This window comes from Alexandromys fortis, unplaced genomic scaffold (assembly GCF_014885135.2).
Source record: "Alexandromys fortis isolate MF-2015 unplaced genomic scaffold, M_Fortis_MF-2015_v1.1 scaffold_2_1_26212458, whole genome shotgun sequence".
Lineage (NCBI taxonomy): Eukaryota > Metazoa > Chordata > Mammalia > Rodentia > Cricetidae > Alexandromys > Alexandromys fortis.
Genome location: NW_026067930.1, coordinates 3,519,626 through 3,540,921, shown reverse-complemented (window position 1 = coordinate 3,540,921; position 21,296 = coordinate 3,519,626). Strand labels below are relative to the sequence as shown.

The 21,296-nt window shown below is 41.5% G+C and overlaps 1 protein-coding gene across 4 annotated transcripts in view; it reads right to left on the bottom strand.

Annotated features, from left to right (window-relative positions):
- Ptk2 (protein tyrosine kinase 2) overlaps window positions 1–21,296 on the bottom strand; it is a 194,201-nt gene that overhangs the window by 43,810 nt on the left and 129,095 nt on the right. For all 4 annotated transcript variants that reach the window (XM_050144978.1, XM_050144974.1, XM_050144975.1 and 1 more), the window contains 6 exons: window positions 13,944–14,028; window positions 11,064–11,164; window positions 8,135–8,250; window positions 5,966–6,066; window positions 4,810–4,899; window positions 2,260–2,464 (listed from right to left, as the gene is read on the bottom strand). In XM_050144978.1, the coding sequence (XP_050000935.1) occupies window positions 2,260–2,464; window positions 4,810–4,899; window positions 5,966–6,066; window positions 8,135–8,250; window positions 11,064–11,164; window positions 13,944–14,028 (698 nt within the window). The remainder of the gene's footprint in view (window positions 1–2,259; window positions 2,465–4,809; window positions 4,900–5,965; window positions 6,067–8,134; window positions 8,251–11,063; window positions 11,165–13,943; window positions 14,029–21,296) is intronic.

Below are 21,296 nucleotides of genomic sequence, written 5' to 3'. Positions count from 1 at the left end.
CCAACTCTATTGCAGATGTGCTCACTGCGTACAAGATAGCCATGGCTACAGTAGAAGCACGTGTGCACTGTGCTCCTGGTGGGAGGTGAGTATGACGATCCCTGTCCTCAAGGAGCCTCAGTCTAGTAGGAAGGAGACATACTAGACTGTGAGCTCCTCGAGGGCAGGAAAGCGCTCCGTCATCTGTGCCCCATGCCCAGCATCTGAGCAGTGCAGGTGCAGCTGGCTGGAGCAGGGCTAATCCAAGAGCTATGAGGACTTGAAGAACAGAAGGGCCAGGGCCAGAAGACAAGACAAAACAGAGGGCTCTGCAGGTAGAGAAGGCATTTTATATATATGGAGAATTTGGCTTGAGTGTAAGGAAGGGGTCAAGATCTTCTCAGGCACTAAAGGTATCCTTCCAGCTTTTGCCTGGACACAAGAAGCCAGTAGAAGTTGCTTGAGCAGCAGCATCACTCTTCTAGAAAGTCATACTAAACCGTTAGTGCAAGATAGACAAAAAGGAGCCAAGGGTATGAAAGAAGCTGACTTAGAGAACGTACAGCTCTGCTTCTTGGAAAGTATGATGTCCTATAGGCAACTTACAGAGGAAATTTGAGACTTGTAAGAAGGCAAGTCAAAAGCTATAGATGGCAGGGGAGGCAGTGACCATGAATGGGCCAGACAGTGGGGAATAATATAGACAGCACTTAGGAGGTGGGGCAAGGAACTGGCCAGTCTAAGTAAGACTATCATATCTGTATGGAAAGGAGATAGTGGGTAGTAAGGAGGCAGGAACATCAGGCTGGTAGTCAGCAAAGAAGTGGGTAGAGAGAAGGCAATGAATACACGACCAAAAAGAGGGAGATTTCAAGGCCAGGATCTGTCAAGATCGAAGAGGAGTTAAAAAGCAACCAGCTAAACTGCTGAGCAAAGCAGCTATAATAGTGAACAAAGACAGTATAACAGTTACTCAGGGTTTAGGTGGAAGGAAACTTAGAAAGGCAATAAAGACCTATTGCAGGGTGAATAACCATACCCAGGGCTATGCACTGAGGGGACCAAGACAGAGGTGGTCTTGTGGAATGAAGCCTCACTGCACTAAATGAGTATAGCTGCCACTATCTATTCAGTACAACTATTGAGCTCTCTAGGCTGAGGACACAAATGTGCTTAGCAAACATTGCTCACTGTATAAACTGCCTTCTCCTATGATACCTGACCTCTTTGACATACTCCCACAAGGAATCTCCCTCAACAACTGAACTCCTAAAGGCCTACAGGAGAGGTAAAGAAGGTATTTAGATGAACACTCTGGCCTGTTACAGTTGGCGATGTTTTTGGAAAAAAAATACAAGTAAACAACTCAAACTCAGGGAAATCCTCTAAACGTGGGAGAAGGTTACAGCACATACTGAGCCAAAGCGCTATTTGTGTGATCAAGCTGCACATGCCTACAAATTATATGAAACCACAATCTTATCAAAGGTCTAGCTCCGTCCAAACAGCCTTAACAAACTTCTTATTCAGGTACTCGGTGCCCAGTCCTAACCCCAGCACAGAGACACAGAAATGAGTAGGACATGGTGACAACTATCAGGTGAGTCATGCTAGGGATACAGACAAGCCATCAGGTAGTCTGTAGATGCTTCTTTGAGGTAGTCTCAGCACAAATCTGCTTTTTGTGTGAGCTTCTCAGGGACTGGTAACTCCTAGAGACCTGGTGCCTACCAGTGCTTGGCACAAAATTCCCGAACAAATAAGATGTTTTAAATACAACAGTAGAAGTTCTCAAAGGTGCCAAAGTAAGGGCTCTCTCTTTGGGTGATAGGGTTGATGAGGGCGGTTTATTGGGTGAGGGAACATCTCAGCTAGATTCCGAAGACTCACCAGGAACAACTCATCAACTAGCAAAGGGAGATCAAGAATACAGCATGTGAAAAGGTCACGAGCCACAGCAGGAGAATTATCAGTCAGGTGCAGTTGGTGCACAAAGTGAGACTGGAGATACAAGCTGGGTCAAAATAATGACAGGCCTGAAAGCCCTAAGTCAGAAGCTAGGGGAAAGAAGTGAATCATAACCAGAGCTTTAGTAAGAACTGAAGATCTAATTCACAAATAGCTCTAACAAGACATACAAATCAAAATTCAAAGTATCTGTGTCCAGAAGAAGCAGTTCCACCTTAGATATACTGACAACCATCTCAGAGCTATGACTGCAGAGGAGGAGAAGCAGCAAACCTGCCCCCACCCCCCAGGCCCTCGATGCCCCACTCCTACCTGAGCTGAGCTTTAAGTTCAGTAAACCTGGGCCGCCTGCTGGGGTCATAGGCCCAGCATTTCGTCATAAGGCTGTAGAGGGTGGGAGGACAATTTGGAGGCATTGGTAATCGTTCCCCATTTTCAATTCGACCGATCACATCATTATTCTTCACTCCTTGAAAAGGCTTCACGCCATGCATCAGTATCTCCCACATACACACACCTGCGGAGTGGGAACGAAAACAGTGCAGTGAGCTCAGCACCCAAAGAGAAAGGCCCAGGCTACAGGGACCAGACAGGCAGCTGGCAGATCTGGGCAACTCGCCTAAAAGATGGTGGCATTCAGTCAGTGCCCAAACACAGGAAGATAGCAACAGCTAATTCATATGGCATGGAGAACAACATAAGAGTCAGAACTTTCTCAGTGGCTTATTTCTGAAAACTCTGAATTAGCAAGTAGTCCACCAGCTAATGTAGTATGTTCCCAGCTTTACCAGTGCAAAACAAAACAAAAATCAAATCCCCAGTGATTTTTAGTTGCCCCACTACCAACTTAGGACCGTGTTAATTTGTTAAAGTCTTGAGCTCAAGAAAACTTAGATTCCTCACCAAGGTGCAAATGGGCATTATCATCTTGTTTAGATAACATCATCTTATCTAAAGACTAACCCAGGCCGCGCACAAGAGCTAGTTCCTGGACAGGCTCCAAAGCTACACTACAGAGAAACCCTGTCTCGAAAAACAAAAACAAAAACAAAAACAAAAGACTATGTCTGGACCTCAGAAGGTGCACCCACTCTCTCTAATCCTGGGAATCAAGGATCTGTTCATCATCTTATTCACCAAAGAATTTATCTTCCAAACAAATAAAAAACCTAACAGCACTGACGCTACAGTGGTGACATGAGATAGCAAACAATACAGGGGAATGATGTGCAGGTTTTTCCTCAGCATCCCACCAATGCCAGTCTGTATTCTAGCCCTTCTGAGTTCTTGTACCTTCTGGATAGGCCAGTTCTAAGGAGCCTTCCCTGTGTCTCACCTAGGGAAGTTACAGTTCTTTTACTTCTATTCTTAAGCACATGTTTACAAATGATGCCCTAGGAAGAAAGTATAGACTGGCAGAGTGAAGTTGGACTCTATGGAGGCAAGTGACATTATGTGTTCATTGGAACCAGATTCTGAAATGGACCCCAAATTTAGTTCACAGAACTAAAGTTCTAAAGAGTCCCTGACAAAAATAACATGTGCTACAGAGCTGTTCCTCACTGGGAACCAGGACAGTATTATCATCAAGTTCCAGGATAGCCAGGGAAAACAAAACTTGAAAATATAAACCAACCAAACAAACAAAAAACAACAAAAAATCCAATCTATGGTGCCACTGATTATTACAAATAGTAAACACTACTATTTTATATGACGAAATGGGAAAATACTGCCACTGTAGCTATGTAATAATCTTTTCTTACTATTTAGATTTTATTCTTACCTAAAGAACTCTTTTAAAATGATCATACACGGAAAGTAACAATACAACTCAAACTGACAAAGTTCACATGAAGACAAAAAGTACAGCTGCATTAAAAACTGTCCTGATAAATACCAACTCTAAAATCTCAAGATATTCCAAAAATGCTACAATGTGCAGAATTGGGCATTTAGAATAGGAAGCACAGGGTCCTCTGAGAAGATGAGCAATCTTGCCTTGTGGTTTGGACAGCCAAATCCAACTTGCACCTGCACTGAATGGACCCAGAGCCTTGCTAACCCTGCCAAAGAACTAAATGGATTAAAATAAACAGCATTTAGGCAGAAGCTAAAGTAAAAATGCTTATTTGATATCTATGAAGTTAATTTTACTTATAGAAGTTAAATAAACTTAATTGTATTTCTCTTCCAGAGCAGTTTCAAACTTTATAGAGATAATTTCTCAAGACTACCCACAAGAGCCACAGATGAGTATCAATGACAAAAGGAAAAGCAGAGTACAGAGAGACACCTGCTTTGTTAAGTTTCCTGAAAAGGGGGACATTTTAAATTAGATGGGGTCCAGCTAGAGAAGAGAGTGTAAGAATCAGGCATCCTAAGCAGAAAGACCAACTTCAGGAAAGATAGTTCTGGAGATAGTAAAAAGAGTCAGTCAGTTTACAATCACAGAAAGTGTATAAGCAGATCACACTTTCAACATAATATAGGCCACAGAGTAAGCAGGGAGGGGTATGTTTGAATGCCAAGTCAGAGGAGATGAAGTGCCAGCTCCCAAGCCTGGAGACAGGCAGTTTCAGAACAAGAGAAAGAAGTACAGATGTTCTGGGCCAGCAGTTTCTCCCAGAGCCAGAACAACCTACAAGTTGGGGACAGTAGAAGAGTATGAGAGAACAGTAAGCAGAACACAGGCAGCTGTCCCTTCTGGGGAAGGCAGAGGACAGCAGGAGCACCAATGAGAGACTACACTGGTCACAGAGGACATTGGAGCAGTATCTAACAAGAGATGCTCATCTTAAGAGATGATGCTAGCTTTATTTTGTATAATATAGCAAAGTTTTTTTTTTTTAAAATACTCACCAAACATCCACACGTCACTAGCTGAGGTAAAACGTCGAAAATTGATTGACTCTGGAGCCATCCACTTAATAGGCAATTTTCCTTTGGACGCTAGAAGATTAATTTTAGAAAATGAATTTTCTTTGTTAGCTGCTTGAGTACCTAAGAAAATTAGCCAAGATTTTTAGCATCACAATAAAAAGCATCAGCTCTGACACACAGGCATCCACTTCTTTAGAAGAATGACACATTTACTTGGTGCTTTGAGAGTTGAGAAGTGGCTAGCTTGGGGTAGGGACAGAAAACTTGGATGCCTTTCCCCTCTTCATTTCAGGAAGAATCTGTGAGTGGTGGTAACAACATACAGCACATTACACAGGGCTTCGTATTATACTGGAGCACATGCACCTGTAGTTGGGACCCTTGCTCTACAAATGCGCCATGTAAGAACATACATTCCATTTCTGCCGGCAAGTTATGTTCTAAGCTGGCCCAGATACAGAACTTGCTCCCAGAAAAGACATAAACACATCACGTAGAGACTAAACCTTAAATCCTAAAATGTATCATGCTCAGGGGTTCTATTCTTTATAAACAGGGCTGAAACCCACTGACTGGGGTTCCGCTACTAACAGAAGCCGGAGCTATGCTCTACCTCCTAACCAACTCCTCTGGCTCAGAATGACTTTGGATGGAAATGTACAGCCCAGGAAAGCACAAAGGTTTTACTGCCTTGTACATGCCCCCAAACGACTTTAAAATCATTGGTAGCATGTGTACAAACCTCTGCTTAATTCCAGATCTTAAAGGGTTACTATGTTATTTCTTCTAAAATTTATAGTTACATGCCTTATAACTAAGCCATAGGCTGTTCTGAGTTATTTTGAAGTGAGGTCTGGGTTAAGATTGTCCAAGCACCACTGTCTGACAAGGCCATCCTTCCTCTACTAAACTGGCCTTGGACTTGAGGAAAACACATTGTGGCACACTGTGCATTAAAATCTTGATGTGTTTGTGTATACCTATTCTACCATTTGGTAGACTGAAGGGCAAGGAGTTTGAGACCAGTCCAGATTACAATAATGAGACCCTGTCAAAAAAACCAACACTCCCCGTAACAAAACTCAAATAACACAGATTCATAGCCTATTTCCCAGCTGTTGCCCTAGATTCTCACCTTTATAGTAAGTACTATCTTCCATATATCGGGATAATCCAAAGTCTCCTAATTTTACACAATCATTTGAGGACACCAGAACATTCCGAGCAGCAATGTCCCTGATAAAGGAAAATTGGGGACAGTAAGCACAACAACAACAAAATCTCATCAACTTATGATTATTACATACAGATATATAGGCAGGTATTTTGAAGGACAGCTTATACACAAGTTGAAGAGATACATAGATCGTTTCACTTCATATGTATTCCTCTAGAGGATATTTACAAGAATGAGTTGATGATCCTTACGAATAATGGCAAAATACTTTCTCATACACTGAAAACACTTATCGCCTTGATAAACTCACACAGTAATGACATTATACTGACAAGCAGTGGATACACAGTCAGCATAAAAGGAGATCTTCATAAACAGAATTCCCCGTAAGCACTTGTTCTGTACAACTTTTATGATTCAGTCTGCTATAATATTGGACATCAAAACAGTAACTCTACTGTGATCCTTAAGAAACACATTATAGAAACTTTCACTTGTATTCCAACCCAAAGCTGCAAATTCTAAGTAACATTCTGAAGAATGACAAGTGCCACTCACAACATGTAAATATTCTGCAGTCTCAGGTTTGCTTTGGTGCTACTTCCACATATTTTCTGTTCTGTAAGTTCAGGCTGTGGATTATGTTTGGAGAATGAACATATATCTTGAAAGCATCATACAAGAAAGGAGAAACAGTGAGCACTCGCAGGGGTACACTGAGACATTCTCACTGCAGCCTAGCCTGGCCTCAAATCCATGTATCAGCCTCTCAGGTGCTAGAATTAATGGTGTGCACCACCATGACTGGTCTATGAAAATCTTCTTTCTGCTAACAAGCCATGGTCCTTCCCTCTGAAAGGAGATAATAAACCGTGACTCCTTCACTCAACCCCAATATAGTTTTATTCTGTAGATCAGGCTGGCCTGGAACTCACAGAGATCTGCCTGCTTCTGCCTCCCAAGTTATTCAGATTAAAGGTGTGCCACACCATAGCTGGCTCAACATCATGACTTTTTTTCTTTTCTTCCGTTTTGTTTGTTTTTTTGAGATAATCTTGTGTAGCCTTTGTGTAGCTCTGGCTGACCTAAACTAGCTGTGTAGACCAGGCTGGCCTCAAATTCATAGAGATTTGCCTGCTTTTGCCTCCCAAGCCCTGGGATTAAAGGCGTGCACTACCATCAACCAGCAACACCATGACTTTCTAATGACTGAACACTAGGTTCAAATGATACACAAGCATCTTGTACAGAGTGCAAAGTAAGTTCCTTCTTTGTTTCTCACTGTTAACTGTTTGTTACTGAAATGGCCCCCTGGCAGATATGTTTTGCTGGGAGCTGATTCGAGTGGCCGCCATTACAAGATGGCATTTGGCCCCAGCCTCGCTTGATAAATAACTCCATATTAGGCAATGCAGTGGAACTGTGCCTCTCGCATATGTGCTTAGGGCCAATTCCGTGGCCAGGAGCATCGGCAGGCGCACATACGCCAATTCAGGCACGATTCGTTTCCATAATAAAGGTTGCAGTTCTTCCACCAGAGAACAGGGTGAGTTGTTGTGATCTAGCTGCCCACACTCCCCCTGACCGGCAGGGGAACTTCCTTGTGGTCTGTAATTGACAAGGATGTTTGTTTTCTTTCCCACCGGTGGGTCTCCAGAGAAGCAGTTGAAGTATCAAAGGTTGCTAGGCAGACTCCCTATATAAGCAGCTGCAGCTCAGAGCTCGGGGCCCCTTGCTTTCTGCTCTCCCTATAACCAAGAGGCTCCAATAAGGCGTGATTTGGGAAGAATCCTCGTCTGGTGGCTGTTCTTTCCTGCTGGTCAGGGAGTTCGCCACAATGTTTGAACACCTGGTTCCCAGCTGATGGTGGCACTGCTTTGGGAGTTTGTGGAACTAACTGGCAGATCACTGCCGCAGACCTTGGTCAGCTGGTTCTAGGTTAGTTCCTGACACTACAGACAGAGTGGCTTCTACTGCGATTCCTTCCACACAACAATGGCCAGGATCCACTTGAACCAAAATAAATCCTTCTTGAAGCTATTTCTGTCAGGGATAAGAAAAGTGAATACACTCTAGAACTGCTCACCCCAATCAGTAGGCAGTGCAGCAGCTTCATGAATGTCTTACCTGTGAACAAATCTTTTGCTCTCCAGATATGCAAGTGCCGTACTAAGCTGATAGGCATATAGGATCAAAGATGCCAGATCCAAGCTGTATTTCCTTACTTGCAAAAATGACCTCAGCTTTTGAAACAATGGTCAAGACAAAAGAGAAGTAATTAGAAATATAGAATAGATATTAAGAACACAAAAGATAGACAACACTGTGAAGGTCCCCAAATGACTTTTTGTTTTAATGAAACACAGTCTCATTAACACACCTAGATGGGAAAGATGCTATGTAATCCTGGCAGGCCTGGAATTCTATGTGTAGACCTGGTTGGCCTTAAACTCACAAAGATCCTCCTGCCTCTGCCACCTGAGTCAGAGTAAAGGCATGTAACAACATGCCCACCTTTCTAAATGGATTTTAAATTGTATTATATTTTAGTTCTTCTTTGATAAAGATAAAACACTATTTTTCATTTGAAATCCCTTTAAAATTTAGAATCTTTATGAGTACAGACAAATTTCTAAAACATGTAAAAGATGGGCCTGAAGGGAAAAAAAAGTGAGCTATGAAGTATTGCTAAACAGTAATAGGCAGAGAACAGTCACTATTGCAATCACAGAACATCCATCTACCCCACTGCATCTTGCTGAGTTTCAGGGAGTGTTTTAGGGTAAGACAGGAGGAGTACATTTTCTTTCCTCGCCCATGGTTTTGATACCTACAATGGAGACACACTGGATTTTTCTCCCACTGGGCTTACCAATCTTATCACACCATTCATTCAGCTAGACACTAATACAAAATTTTATCAACAACTTGGGGAAACGGGATGATTGGGATAAAGGAAGGTTGGATAGGGGAGCAGGGAAGCACATATCTTAATTAAGGGAGCCATCTTAGGGTTGGCAAGAGACTTGGACCTAGAGGGGCTCCCAGGTGCCCAGGGCGATGTCCCCAGTTAGTTCCTGGGGCAGCTAAGGACAGGAAACCTGAAATGACCCTATCCTATAGCCATACTGATGAATATCTTGCATATCACCATAGAACCTTCATCTGGTGATGGATGGAGATAGAGACAGAGACCCACACTGGAGCACCGGACTGAGCTCCCAATGTCCCAATGAGGAGCAGTAGGAGGGATAATATGAGCAAAGAAGTCAGGACCACTAGGGGTGCACCCACCCACGGAGACAGTGGGGCTGATCTATTGTGAGCTCACCAAGGCCAGCTGGACTGTGACTGAAAAAGCATGGGATAAAACCGGACTCTCTGAATATGGCGGACAATGAGGGCTGCCGAGAAGCCAAGGACAATGGCACTGGGTTTTGATCCTACTTCATGTTCTGGCTTTGTGGGAGCCTAGCCAGTTTGGATGTTCACCTTCCTAGACCAGGATGGAGGGGGGAGGACTTTGGACTTTCCACAGGGCAGGGAACCCTGACTGCTCTTCAGACTGGAGAAGGAGAAGGAGAGGAGTGAGGGGAGGGGGAGAAGAGGGAGGGAAAAGAGAGACGGGGAGAGAAATGGGAGGCGGGGAGGAGGCTGAAATTTTTTTTCAATAAAAAAAATTATATTACAAAAAAAATTTTATCAACATCCAAATTTCTTAAAAAAAAAAAGTAAATAAAAGGGAAGCATTTAGCACCAGCATTTAGCAAACTCCTCAAAAGCAAAAGTGAGGGAAAGGGGAAAAAAAGAAAAACTAAACCCATCCATGACCCTCCATTTGATTTGAAAGGGCAGAGAGAAGGGAAGAGGATGATGTGAAATGAATGCTAGTTACCTCCCTGCTCAGTTAAGAGTTTGACTCAGGGGCTGGACAGATGGTTCAGAGGTTAAAAACACTGGCTGCTCTTCCAGAGGCCTTGAATTCAATTCCCAGCAACCACATGACAGCTCACAACCATCTATAATGAGATCTAGTGACCTCTTTAGGTATATTGGCAGAACATTGTATACATAATAAATAAATCAATCTTGAAAGAGGGAGGGAAAGAGGGGAGAGAAAGAGAGAGAGAGAGAGAGAGAGAGAGAGAGAGAGAGAGAGAGAGTTAGTTTGACTCAGGAAGGTGGCAGTGGCACATGCCTTTAATCTCAGCGTTTAGGAGGCAGAGGCAGACAGATCATTGTGAGTTCGAGGCCAGCCTGGTCTACAAAACAAGTTCCAGGACAGCCAGGGCTCCACAAAGAAACCTTGTCCTGAAAAACAAAACCAAACCAACCAACAAAATAATTAAAAAACAAAACAAAACAGAAAAACAAAACAGAGTCAGACTCAGCAATCTGAGTGGAGCACAGCATCTGAAGATCTGCTTTTCTAGCAAGCTTCTATCACACCTTTTTCTAGGTGGAGGTGATGACTGATTACTTTCCAAGTTTTTGGAGAATATCAAACAGGGCCAATGATTCTCTATTACTCATTGTTTGTTACTTACAGGTGTCAAAGAAACCAAGTAATTGATTAGTCTGAAAGACTTGAAGTGAATTCTCAAAAGGATTAAGAAGGTGTTTAGATTTAGCACTGTTTCTTTCACCCTCAAGTCACGAAGCTAGTTCTTTAGAAAAACTACCTGATTATCTGCTGTCATCTGTTCCAATAACACACCTAGATGGGAAAGAAACTGCTGAGGGAACTGTCTGGGAATGCAATGGCTAAGATTTTATCTCATTTTATGCTAAAGATGGGGCCTATATTGTCCAGAAGGCTTCAAATTTCTAGGGTAAAGGAACCAACCCTCTCCAAACTGACAAGAAGAGGTGACTACAGATGTGTTCCACCAGGCCCAGTTCAATGAAGAAGACATTTATACCACAGCTTCTGAATAAAAAGCACACATAATCCTCAACAATGTAACCTGTGTATTTGTGTTATGCAGGTGAGGGATATCACACAGCAGGTACAAGGCTGCTGCCACCATGGCTAGACAGTCTGGGATCTTGGTACCTCTCCAAGCGTGCACAACTCCATGATTATCCAGACGGGGTTCTCTGTAATGACTCCAATCAGCTTCACGATGTGAGGATGGTCGAACTGACGCATTGTTACTGGGGGAAAGTGGTCTTCAGTTAATCTCCTGAAGCCTTTTCAGGTTCTTTACATTACCTCACTTTACACACAAGGCTGAATTGTTAAAAACTTTGTGCTCAATGTCACAGGTCAATCTTGGTTGTATTTGAGTGAAAGTTGGCAGGAAAAAAAGGCACATGGCACTATCAGGGCAAAAGATAAAACCCATTCTGGGGAGAAAATAAGGTAAAAAGGGGAGTTCAAGAGTTATACCCAAAAGGCAACCACAGGGACTTCTAAATCTTGAACATAAATAGCTCTAGCACCTACCACTATGGTCTTGTTTGCCAGATATATATAAATGGATGATCTCAGGTTCCTAAAGAGGACCATTCCCACATAGCAGTGAGGAACTGTGTGAAAGAGAAACACTAGATGGTATCTGGCTTTCATGTTCTATTGTGGCCCAGTACTTTTGTCAGGAGGGACCCATGCCAAGTGATGTCCACAGAAGTCATCGGGCTTGACCACCTGATTGAGTCCAAGGAGACCCAGAATGTACTGCATACACATATGTATGGCACATAACCATTCAAAATTTTTACAGCTATCTAGCATCCTAACAAAAGCTAACCTTAAGAGTTACAGAACCTAAAAGTCCAAGTAGTTAAAGGCAACCAGTTCAGTGGCCATAGAAACATAAGACTTTAGACTGCTAAAAAAACAAAACAAAAAATAAAACAAAAGGATGTCAAGCAAGGAAATACTGTAACATCAAAAGTATCCATCTCTGAGTGAGCATGCACATGTGAGTGCAGCTACCCATTAAGGCCAGAAGAGGAAGTCAGATTCTCTGGAGCTGGATTTACAGGTAATTGTAAACCACCTGAAGTCAGTGTTGGAAACTAAATCCAAGCCCTTTATAAGAACATGTACTTAACTGCTGAGCCATCTCTCCAGCTCCTGCTTGTTTCTTTGGAGAATAGAAACCCAAAATATATCATTAAATTCTGTATTGTTAAATTCAAGTCACTGCTTAATCACTCTGTTATCTTGTGATAATCTCCAGGAACCCAGGGTTATTTGCTGTAACCTCTGGTTTACATAATCATTACACATAGTTTTCATTATTTTTATTTCATTTGAAATAATTAGTGCAGATAATACAGAGCACAGAATGAGGAGGTGAGGAGGGTCTTGAAGTCATACGGACTGTCACACTGCACTAGAAATCCCAGGTTAAGTTTAGCCTCTCATTTATCTATCTTGCAGTAGATGAAGAACTAAGGGCTGCCACCTACTTGTCAAGTAAACTCATTGCAACCTTGCCTTTCTGTGCAGTCCTTTATGTATCTGTGTTTCTGTAGTACAGTAATAGAGCTGAAGAGTTGAGATGGAAGCTACATTGTCATCAACGTTGAAATCTTTACTATCTGGCTCACAACCAAAGTTGGTGAGATGGCCTAGACATATTCTTCAATTCTGGGCCATCTCGCCCATCTTACTAATATCCTGTTATAGCCTGGGAGAGGCATCTACACTGCACCTGTCACAGTCCCCAAGGAAGTAGTGAGCAACCTTGTCAACAGAAAGTCTTAATCTAACCTGGCTATTTCTATAGAAATATACAACTGAGTTCTGCAGTGGTATTCTCCAAAATCACAGCACATCACCTGCTTAGATATATGCACTTGTGAAAAAGAGACAATGCATAAAACCCTCTCCAAGGTAAGGCAGGCAGGAAGCTAGGTCTGAAGACTAGCTGGTCTGTCATTCTGTGGCTTAGGTACATGAGATAAAAGCCATTGGCCAGGTCCCTTTTTATTCTCAAATCAGGGATTGAAGAATATGTCTAAAGATACAGTTAACAGACATTACAGTGTGAATTACTCTGTGGTGACTGACTAGATGGCCAGGTGGCATGAAATGTAAAGTGGAAGAGATCCATCCAATGTTTGTGTACTGACCATCACTGAAGTTCTGTCCTGTGCTGATTGCCTTCCCCAGGCCAAGTCCTACAATGGTCCCTGTGCAGAGTGATGAGTATATGGCCCTTTCCCCCACAGAGTTTAAAGTCTAGAGGGAGAGACAGATAATAAGCACATGTGATCATTGTATGTATATTTAATCATGAACTCTGAGGAGCAGAATGTGGTCCTATGGGTGACAGTAGCGGGCAGGAGGCAGGGACTTAAAGGATAAGATGCAGAAACCCTAAGAGAAGAGAATGAACATCAGTGTGCTTGATATGGACATGCTAGATAAGATCCTACTTCCCACCACTGTTCTTTCAGGAGAGAAGGCCCATAATGCACAGCTCATCTGAGACAGCCTTACAACTGGGATGTAACACACCTAGGCCAGAGGGCTGAGGGTGGTAGGGAGAATCATTTCTTTATAAAGTCACTCAGGAGGCTGTCACAGGAAGCCTCTCTTGGGGTTTCGGTCTGACTCTGTAGGGCAGGAAGCTAGTCATGATCCTGACTCATCTATAGCTTATGGGCTCTATCAGTACAGAACTGTGTTGTCTTGGTTACCTCTGTACTCATGGTGCCTGGCAAGATCTGGGCTAGAGTGATTTATGCGCAAGCACCAACTCCAGCTCCAAGATGCTAAATGCTACAGGAAGCAAATAAAAAGCATGTACCACCTTCCTCTACATGTAAATATGTCTGCCTGTGGAAACTTGATAAATCTGGACATTAATCAGCAAGGTGAGTAATGATGCCTTATAAAGTGAAAGCAACTTTCTTGCAAAGACAGCTGGATTCAGGAAAAAAGTCAGAAGGAGTTGCACAAAAGTTTCAAAGAACTTACAGGCTTCTTGAAGGAACTTCTCTCTCACGCTGTCCGAAGTACAGTTTTTACATGTTTTGATTGCAACAGCCAAAGCTGGATTCTCCTGTGTCAGGGAAATTATAGAATCATACATACATGCAAAAAGTACTCTATTAGTCAACATACACACACACACACACACACACACACACACACACACACACACACCCCTGTTTGCTTTGTAGCTGTGGATTTATGATCAGAAAGAACTGGAACTATAAAATGAGAGAGTTAAAAATATTCTGTATTTTTAACTGAAAAAAAAAAAATCCAGAGTAAAATGGACATGCATGTGAAATGCCACAGGTAAGTCACTTATGTATGTACCACTGAAAAACAGATGCAAGGGTCCCTGCTTTGGGTCAGCTGGCATTCCAGTGTGAAACACCAAAGATAAAGTCAGTCATTTCACAACGTGTTAGAAATGCATTTTAGCAGAAAGGAATAGATCAGGCAGGACGTGGGGGACAAAGTGGTGGCAGCTGTACGAGGAACACTTCACTAAACAGATGAAAGGAAGACAAAGATCCTGAGAAGATGGAGCTAGTCATACCGAGGGGAAGTTACATGTTATTAAAGGAATGGTGAACATGCAGTTCAAGGGAATTGGGGATAGGGGCAGTGTACCAAAGGCTTCAGCAGCAGAGTGTGTGTGAGTGTAGAAACACAGACAGGGACCTAGACGGAGGGGTGGGATAGGAGAGTGAGCCTCAAATGAGTAGCACTCTTGCAGCAGCTTCTCCAGTGCCCAGAGTGTAAGCAGGAGCCACCGTGCATAACTGAACCTGTGGTTCTGATCATTTGGGTTTGGAAGGGGCACTCTGGCTCCATCTGCTGCTGAGAGATGATACAGAAGGTGAGGTGAGGCATGGAGAGTGATGTGAAAGGCTATTGGTGGAATGGACAGTGGGCAGCAGTGGAGGTGGGAGGAGGACTGGGCATTTGGATTTTTTCCCTCAAAGTTGGGCAAAAGTGGCCCTTGTAGTGACAGGAAAGAGTGAATTCAGGTTTTGACCAGAGAAACTAATAATGTGGAAGGAAAAATCAGAAGTTAATGGTTTCTAAAAGAGATAAGCTGTGGGGGCTGTAGAGATGGCTCAGAGGTTAAGAGCATTGCCTGTTCTTCCAGAGGTCCTGAGTTCAATTCCCAGCAACCACATGGTGGCTCACAACCATCTGTAATGGGGTCTGGTGCCCTCTTCTGGCCTGCTGGCATACACACAGACAGAATATTGTATACATAATAAATAAAAATTTAAAAAAAAAAGAGATAAGCTGTGATGTTGTTGAGATACAAAAGGCTTTAGGGACAGTCCAAGTCCTTGAGACTATACATTGCTAGAAGAGACAGCAGGTCAGGATTGTGCGTTGCACCTCTACAGCAATGGGAAAGTCAGAGAAAGAAGAAATAATGGTAAAGGAGACTAGGAAGGCATGACCTACAGAACAGGAGAAAATCCAAGAAAATGTGTAGCTCTAGAATCCAAAGTTTGTCTTCAATAAGTTCAAAGGAAAAAGCTTAAGAGAAAAAAGAAGGGAAGAAATGGTCTGTTGTTTTGAGCGAACCAAGGACACGGTATGGACGAGCATGGACAGATATTGTATTTGATAAAACCATTTATTTACCTTACTATATGTAATAGGCCTCACTTTCTGTCATTAAGCAAAGCAGAAAAAAGAAGAGGAAATAAAAGTGGAGTAAACAGGACTTTACAAATGCCAAGTCACCTCGGTCTCACTGTCTCTACTGCCTAACTCCTGTCATCATCCTATGAAATGTAGATTAATAACCCAGGCAGAGGCCATGATATAGTGCTGCTGTGAATCCTTCTTTGAATCCGTCCACAGCCTCTTGCTTCCTAAAAATGGCTAGGTGTGAAGAGAACTGTGCTATCTGATCTCCTCTATGTGGTCTGTGTTTGGTTTCCTTGGTCAGCTCTTGAGTATTTCTGTGATCTCTGTAGGTTTCCCATTGGACTACTGCTATTTTCTTCTTGAGAATGGACTACTCGGACCCAGGTCCTGTGTGCTGAACATGAGTCAACAGCTGCTAGAAGGCATAGTGGGTGCCAAGCCCATGCTGGTAGAAGGACAGCTACTTAAAAAGTGATTCAGGGTAACTCATAGTCACCAAAAGTATCAGTTACAAGCAGCAAGAACTGGATTTAAGAGAGTTGAGGAAAAAGATAGCTTCATGCCTTTTCAGTGTTGGGACATGCTGAAGGACAGGTAAAGCCGTAAACCATGTGACAATATATAGATGAACAGAAATGGGTTAATTTAAGTTGTAGGAGCTGTTAGGAATACGCCTGAGCTATCAGTCAGACATTGATAATATAAGCCTCAGTGTATTTATTTGGAAGCTGCTGGTTGAACAGAAATTCTACAAATGATGTTTCAATGTGGGACTGGAATTTCCACATAAGACCTGACAAAGCTTAAAAAAGGATTCTAAACACACACACACACACACACACACACACACACACACACACACACAAACAGAATCAAACTCGGCTTCTTGGTAACTGCTTTTTCTTGAGTAGGCTGTTTGCTAGTGGCAATCAGAGGCACAGCTCCTTTAAGAGACTGCGTCCTGACTCAGTGCTAGGTGGTTCTTTAAAAGAGGTTTTACTACCAAACACTTAAATGGGATTTATAAGCAGCAGGTGGAATACTACTCAGTGGCAGCATAGACCCAAAAGCTCCCCAGAATTGTGGCAGTAAATGTGGCTCTTGTGCTGGTACCTCTGCCATGAAGCTAGGCTGTCAGGGAATCAAGCGCGGCAGAGTCAGCTGCCAAAGCAGAGACACCACTTAACATTTTAAAGGCTCATGTGGTCAGAAAAAAATATTACAGATACTCAATAAAGAGAGATTCAAATGAAAAAAAGAAAGAAAAACTCTAAACAGATTATAGAGTGTTTAAAAATATACATAAGCTTGGGAGAAAAAGAGTAGATACAGACAATAATAGAAAAGTGTTTAAAAATAATAAAGTTCTTTAAAAAGGAATAAAAACGGGCTGGAGAGATGGATTAGTGGTTAAGAGCATTGCCTGCTCTTCCAAAGGTCCTGAGTTCAATTCCCAGCAACCACATGGTGGCTCACAACCATCTGTAATAAGATCTGGTGCCCTCTTCTGGCCTTCAGGCATACACACAGACAGAACATTGTGTACTAAATGAATGAATGAATGAATGAATGAAGTCATAAAGATGGGAAATACATAGAGTTTGGATTCTGTATATCGATGTGTTGTCATTGAATTTTCTGAATGCTAACAAATGAACGATAACTGTTAAAACACACTGGATTATGAAAAGTGCTAGATTAAATCAACCTATATATTTAAAAAATGTTTTGACTTCAAAATCAAAGTCAAAAGATACGCTGCTTTGGAAGAAAGATTATACTTTTATTTCCACAGGAAAGGAGAAGCTGTGGATTCATTCTGAGTTAAAGAAAATCAGGTCTGATTGCAGAAGACTCCCTGAAATCTTGGCTACAGACACTTAAAAAACAAAAAAAGACCTGCAAGAACTACAAGACACATAACGCATATTTTACCTGCTCAAACATAAAACAGAAAAATCCTCTTTAACTGACTTTTGCACACCACATAAGTTTTATGTATTTTAAGAACAAGGGGACCAAGCACCAATGAAAATGGATGAGCCAGGTGATCCAGCATCTGAAAATGCCTCTGTTGCAGTTTTCTTGGAGTTATGCATCTATATAAGCTTGAAGGCTTCTGCCTGAGATGGTACAGCCTCACAAACTATTCTAGCCAAGACTTAACCATTATTCTGAATTTTCTCAGGAATCTGCTAAGATGCCAGTGCCCCCAAATAAGAGAAAGTAGCCTAGAAAACGATACCCACATTCCCAAAAGATGTGTTATAGATGCTTATTATGTAAGGGAGGTTGGTTACAAGTTGTTATTGGTAATGGTCAGGAAAAAAGTTAAACAAGGGAAGTTAGGTTCTAGGATCTTTTTCGCAAAAGAAAAGGGGGATATAGAAATGATAGGATAAAAGGGTAGACTACTGAATCTACTTTAATCCAAAAAAGAACTATTATTTTTTCAATTTTTTATTGATATTTATTGAGCTCTACATTTCTCTCTGCTCACCTCCCCCATTGAACCCTCCCTCAAGGTCCCCATACTCCCAATTTACTCAGGAGATTTTGTCTTTTTCTACTTTCTACTTCCCATGTAGATTAGGTCTATGTAAATCTCTCTTAGTGTCCTCATTGTTGTCTAAGTTCTCTGGGATTGTGGTTTGTAGGCTGGCTTTCTTTGCTTTATGTTTAAAAACCACCTATGAGTGAGCACATATGATAATTATCTTTCTGTGTCTGGGTTATCTCACTCAAAATAATGTTTTCTAGCTTCATCCATTTTCCCACAAAATTCAAGCTGTCATTTTTTTCTGCTGTATAGTATTCCATTGTGTAAATGTACCACATTTAGAACTATTAGTCTTAAATATTATACAACGGTTAGGATTTTGGCTTATTAATACAAATTTAAAGTTAATTTTGTTATACTATATGTACATTTCTACTCTTGTTTAAGTCATTGTTTATGCAGCTCATTCAAAAATATAATAATTAAGAAATACAGATTACTAGTCATCTATAATAGTCAAAATTATAGTCACATTGGATATGTTTTCAAGGTTACACAGATATATTTAGATAGATGGTCTTCAAACACTTCAAAGAATTACTAAATACAGCATTTAATATGTTTAATAATCGAAGACTTTTCATGACAGTGAGATATGCTTGCTTTTCGAAACACCAATCTACTTCAGAGAAGATAATGGGCATCAAAGAAACTCTGTATGGAGTTTGTTTCCTTTATGGTAAAAGCTAGCTATATGGGTAAAGAAATTATCCTCGCCTTAATTGCTGACAGTTACTGTTCAAACTGGCCCAGCAAGATGAACTTTGCCAAGATAAGGAAGGACATGCCGGGTGTTGATGGTATACACCTTTAATCCCAACAGTCAGGAGGCAGAGGTAGGTGGATCACTGTGAGTTCTAGCCCAGCCTGATCTACAGAGTGAGCTCCAGGACAGGCTACAAAGCTACACAAAGAAGCCCATCTCAAAAAAACAAAAAAAGACAAGGAAAGACAGTTCTTCAAAATTCCCTGCTTTACAGGAAAGACTGTGAGCTATGCTAGGCCAATAGGCCAGAGCTGGATGCCCTGATGTAGCAGAGGAACTTTGGGTGACTGTCTAGGCAGCATGATGTCCCTTATCATTAGGTAACATTTCATCCTTCTGGTGTCTTTGATGGAGTTGCAGACTAAGGGGAAGAGACAGAAATCTTTAATAAATAAATTAATTAATAAAAAAGACTAAATAGTTAAACTTTGTTTTCCTTAGTAATGATAGACAGCAAATTAAGTATAAAACTTAAGATGCAACAAAATAAGATAGATAATATTTTCTCTAATTTTGATAAATCAAAATAGACTGGATATTATAACTGTACTTCTTAGTTGATAACTGCTTTTGTTGTATATAATCTTACTATGTTAAAGTTAAAACCTTCCTTCTTAACTAGACAAAAGGGGGGAAATGCTGTGGAATAATCCTTTTGTACACTGTGAAGATTTGTCACTGTGATTGGTTTAATGAAGAAGCTGACTAGCCAGTAACTGAACAGGATAAAGTTGGGAGGGAAGAGTCAAACTGAGAATGATGGGGAAAAGGGAAGAGTCAGAGAAGTTGCCAGGAGACACAAAGGGAGCAAGATATGTTGGAGAACAGGTAAAACAACGAGCCATGTGGCAATACATAGATTAATAGAAATGGGTTAATTTATGTTGTAAGAGCTAGTTAGTAATAAGCTATCAATCAAGCATTTAAAATTAAAAGTAAGACTTTCTTGTGGTTGAGAAGAGACTGCCTGGATGGGAAAACTCTGTCTAGAGGGATACCCTCTGTTCACTATTTTCAAACACTTAGCTAATTTACCTTGTGCCTTACAACTTTATGACACTGACATGCTAACCTTCGACTAGCACCTTTTGGCCTTACTTTCCCTGGGAACCTAGACTCACAGAGAGGAGCCACTTCCTTTCTGAGTCCACCAGAAGGCACAAGATTATTTTTAAGGTGGCAGGATGTAAGCACAGCTTTAGACAGCACTTGGTGAGGGTGAATTTTATGTTACCTTTTGAATAGATCATGAGGGAATTAGATGTGAGACAATATTTTTCTGAATGTTTTTGTGAGGTTGTTTTGAATAAGTTTAATTTTTTGGTTGCTTAAAGAGAGAGAGAAAGAGAGATAGACAGACCAAGTTTCATTTTGTTATGTAAAAAGGCTGCCTTGATCTCACAATCCTCCTGCGCTGTTTCCTAAGTGCTAGGATGTCAGGTGTGTGCCTCCACACCTCTTCCACCAGTGAGTTAACATTGAAGGCTGCCCTTTCTAATGTGTGGGCCTCACCCTGAAGACTTCCACAAAGAAGTGAGAACTGAGAATATTTACTGTCTTTTGGCCTTAGAATAACCAGCCTTTACTTTCTCCACTGTAGACCAGCTGGCTTCAAACTCACAGAGACCTCCTGCCTGCCTCTAAAGTGCTGGGAATTAAAGGAGTGTGCCACCATTGCCCGGCTCTAAGATAGATTTATTTTTAAAAACAAAATGATGGCTGGGGATGTAGCTCAGGAATATAGCATTTCCCTAACATGTACAAGTCACTAGATCCAAACTCTGACAGTACAGAAAGGAAAAAAGGGGGTGTGGCAGACGACAAGAAGGGAATTCACCAATTCTGTGGTGTGTGCCAGGTGAGTAACAAGTCTGGAAATCTACTCATCAGCAGCTGTAAAAGGAAAAGGCAGACTACCTGATTTGGTAACAGAAATTCATGAGTCTCGTTTCCTATCACCTCAGACAGGCAGAGCCATGTCTAAGCTTAGGTCTTCTATCCAATTAAGACCCAGGCTTCCTTTTGCTGTATTTTATCCTCAAAAGGTGGAGTTAAGACAATGAAAATATATACAGATATAGGTTTTTTGAAACGAAAAAAAGAAAATAGATAAATGTATAATAAAGTGATGGAACACAGTACAAGAATAGAGCTATGTGAAAATTCTGGGTGCTTGTGAGAAAACTCTAAGAAAAAAAGACAAGTTTTATAACCTTCATGTCTTCAAATCACAGTCAGCTGTTGGTATTATGTACCTCTATGGAAAAACATGTTTTTGACACATGTGGCTTATCCTCGGGACTGAACACCTTATTTGTGTGATTCTGCTTAACCTTCAGAATATAAATTGTTTGATGCTCTGAATAAAATG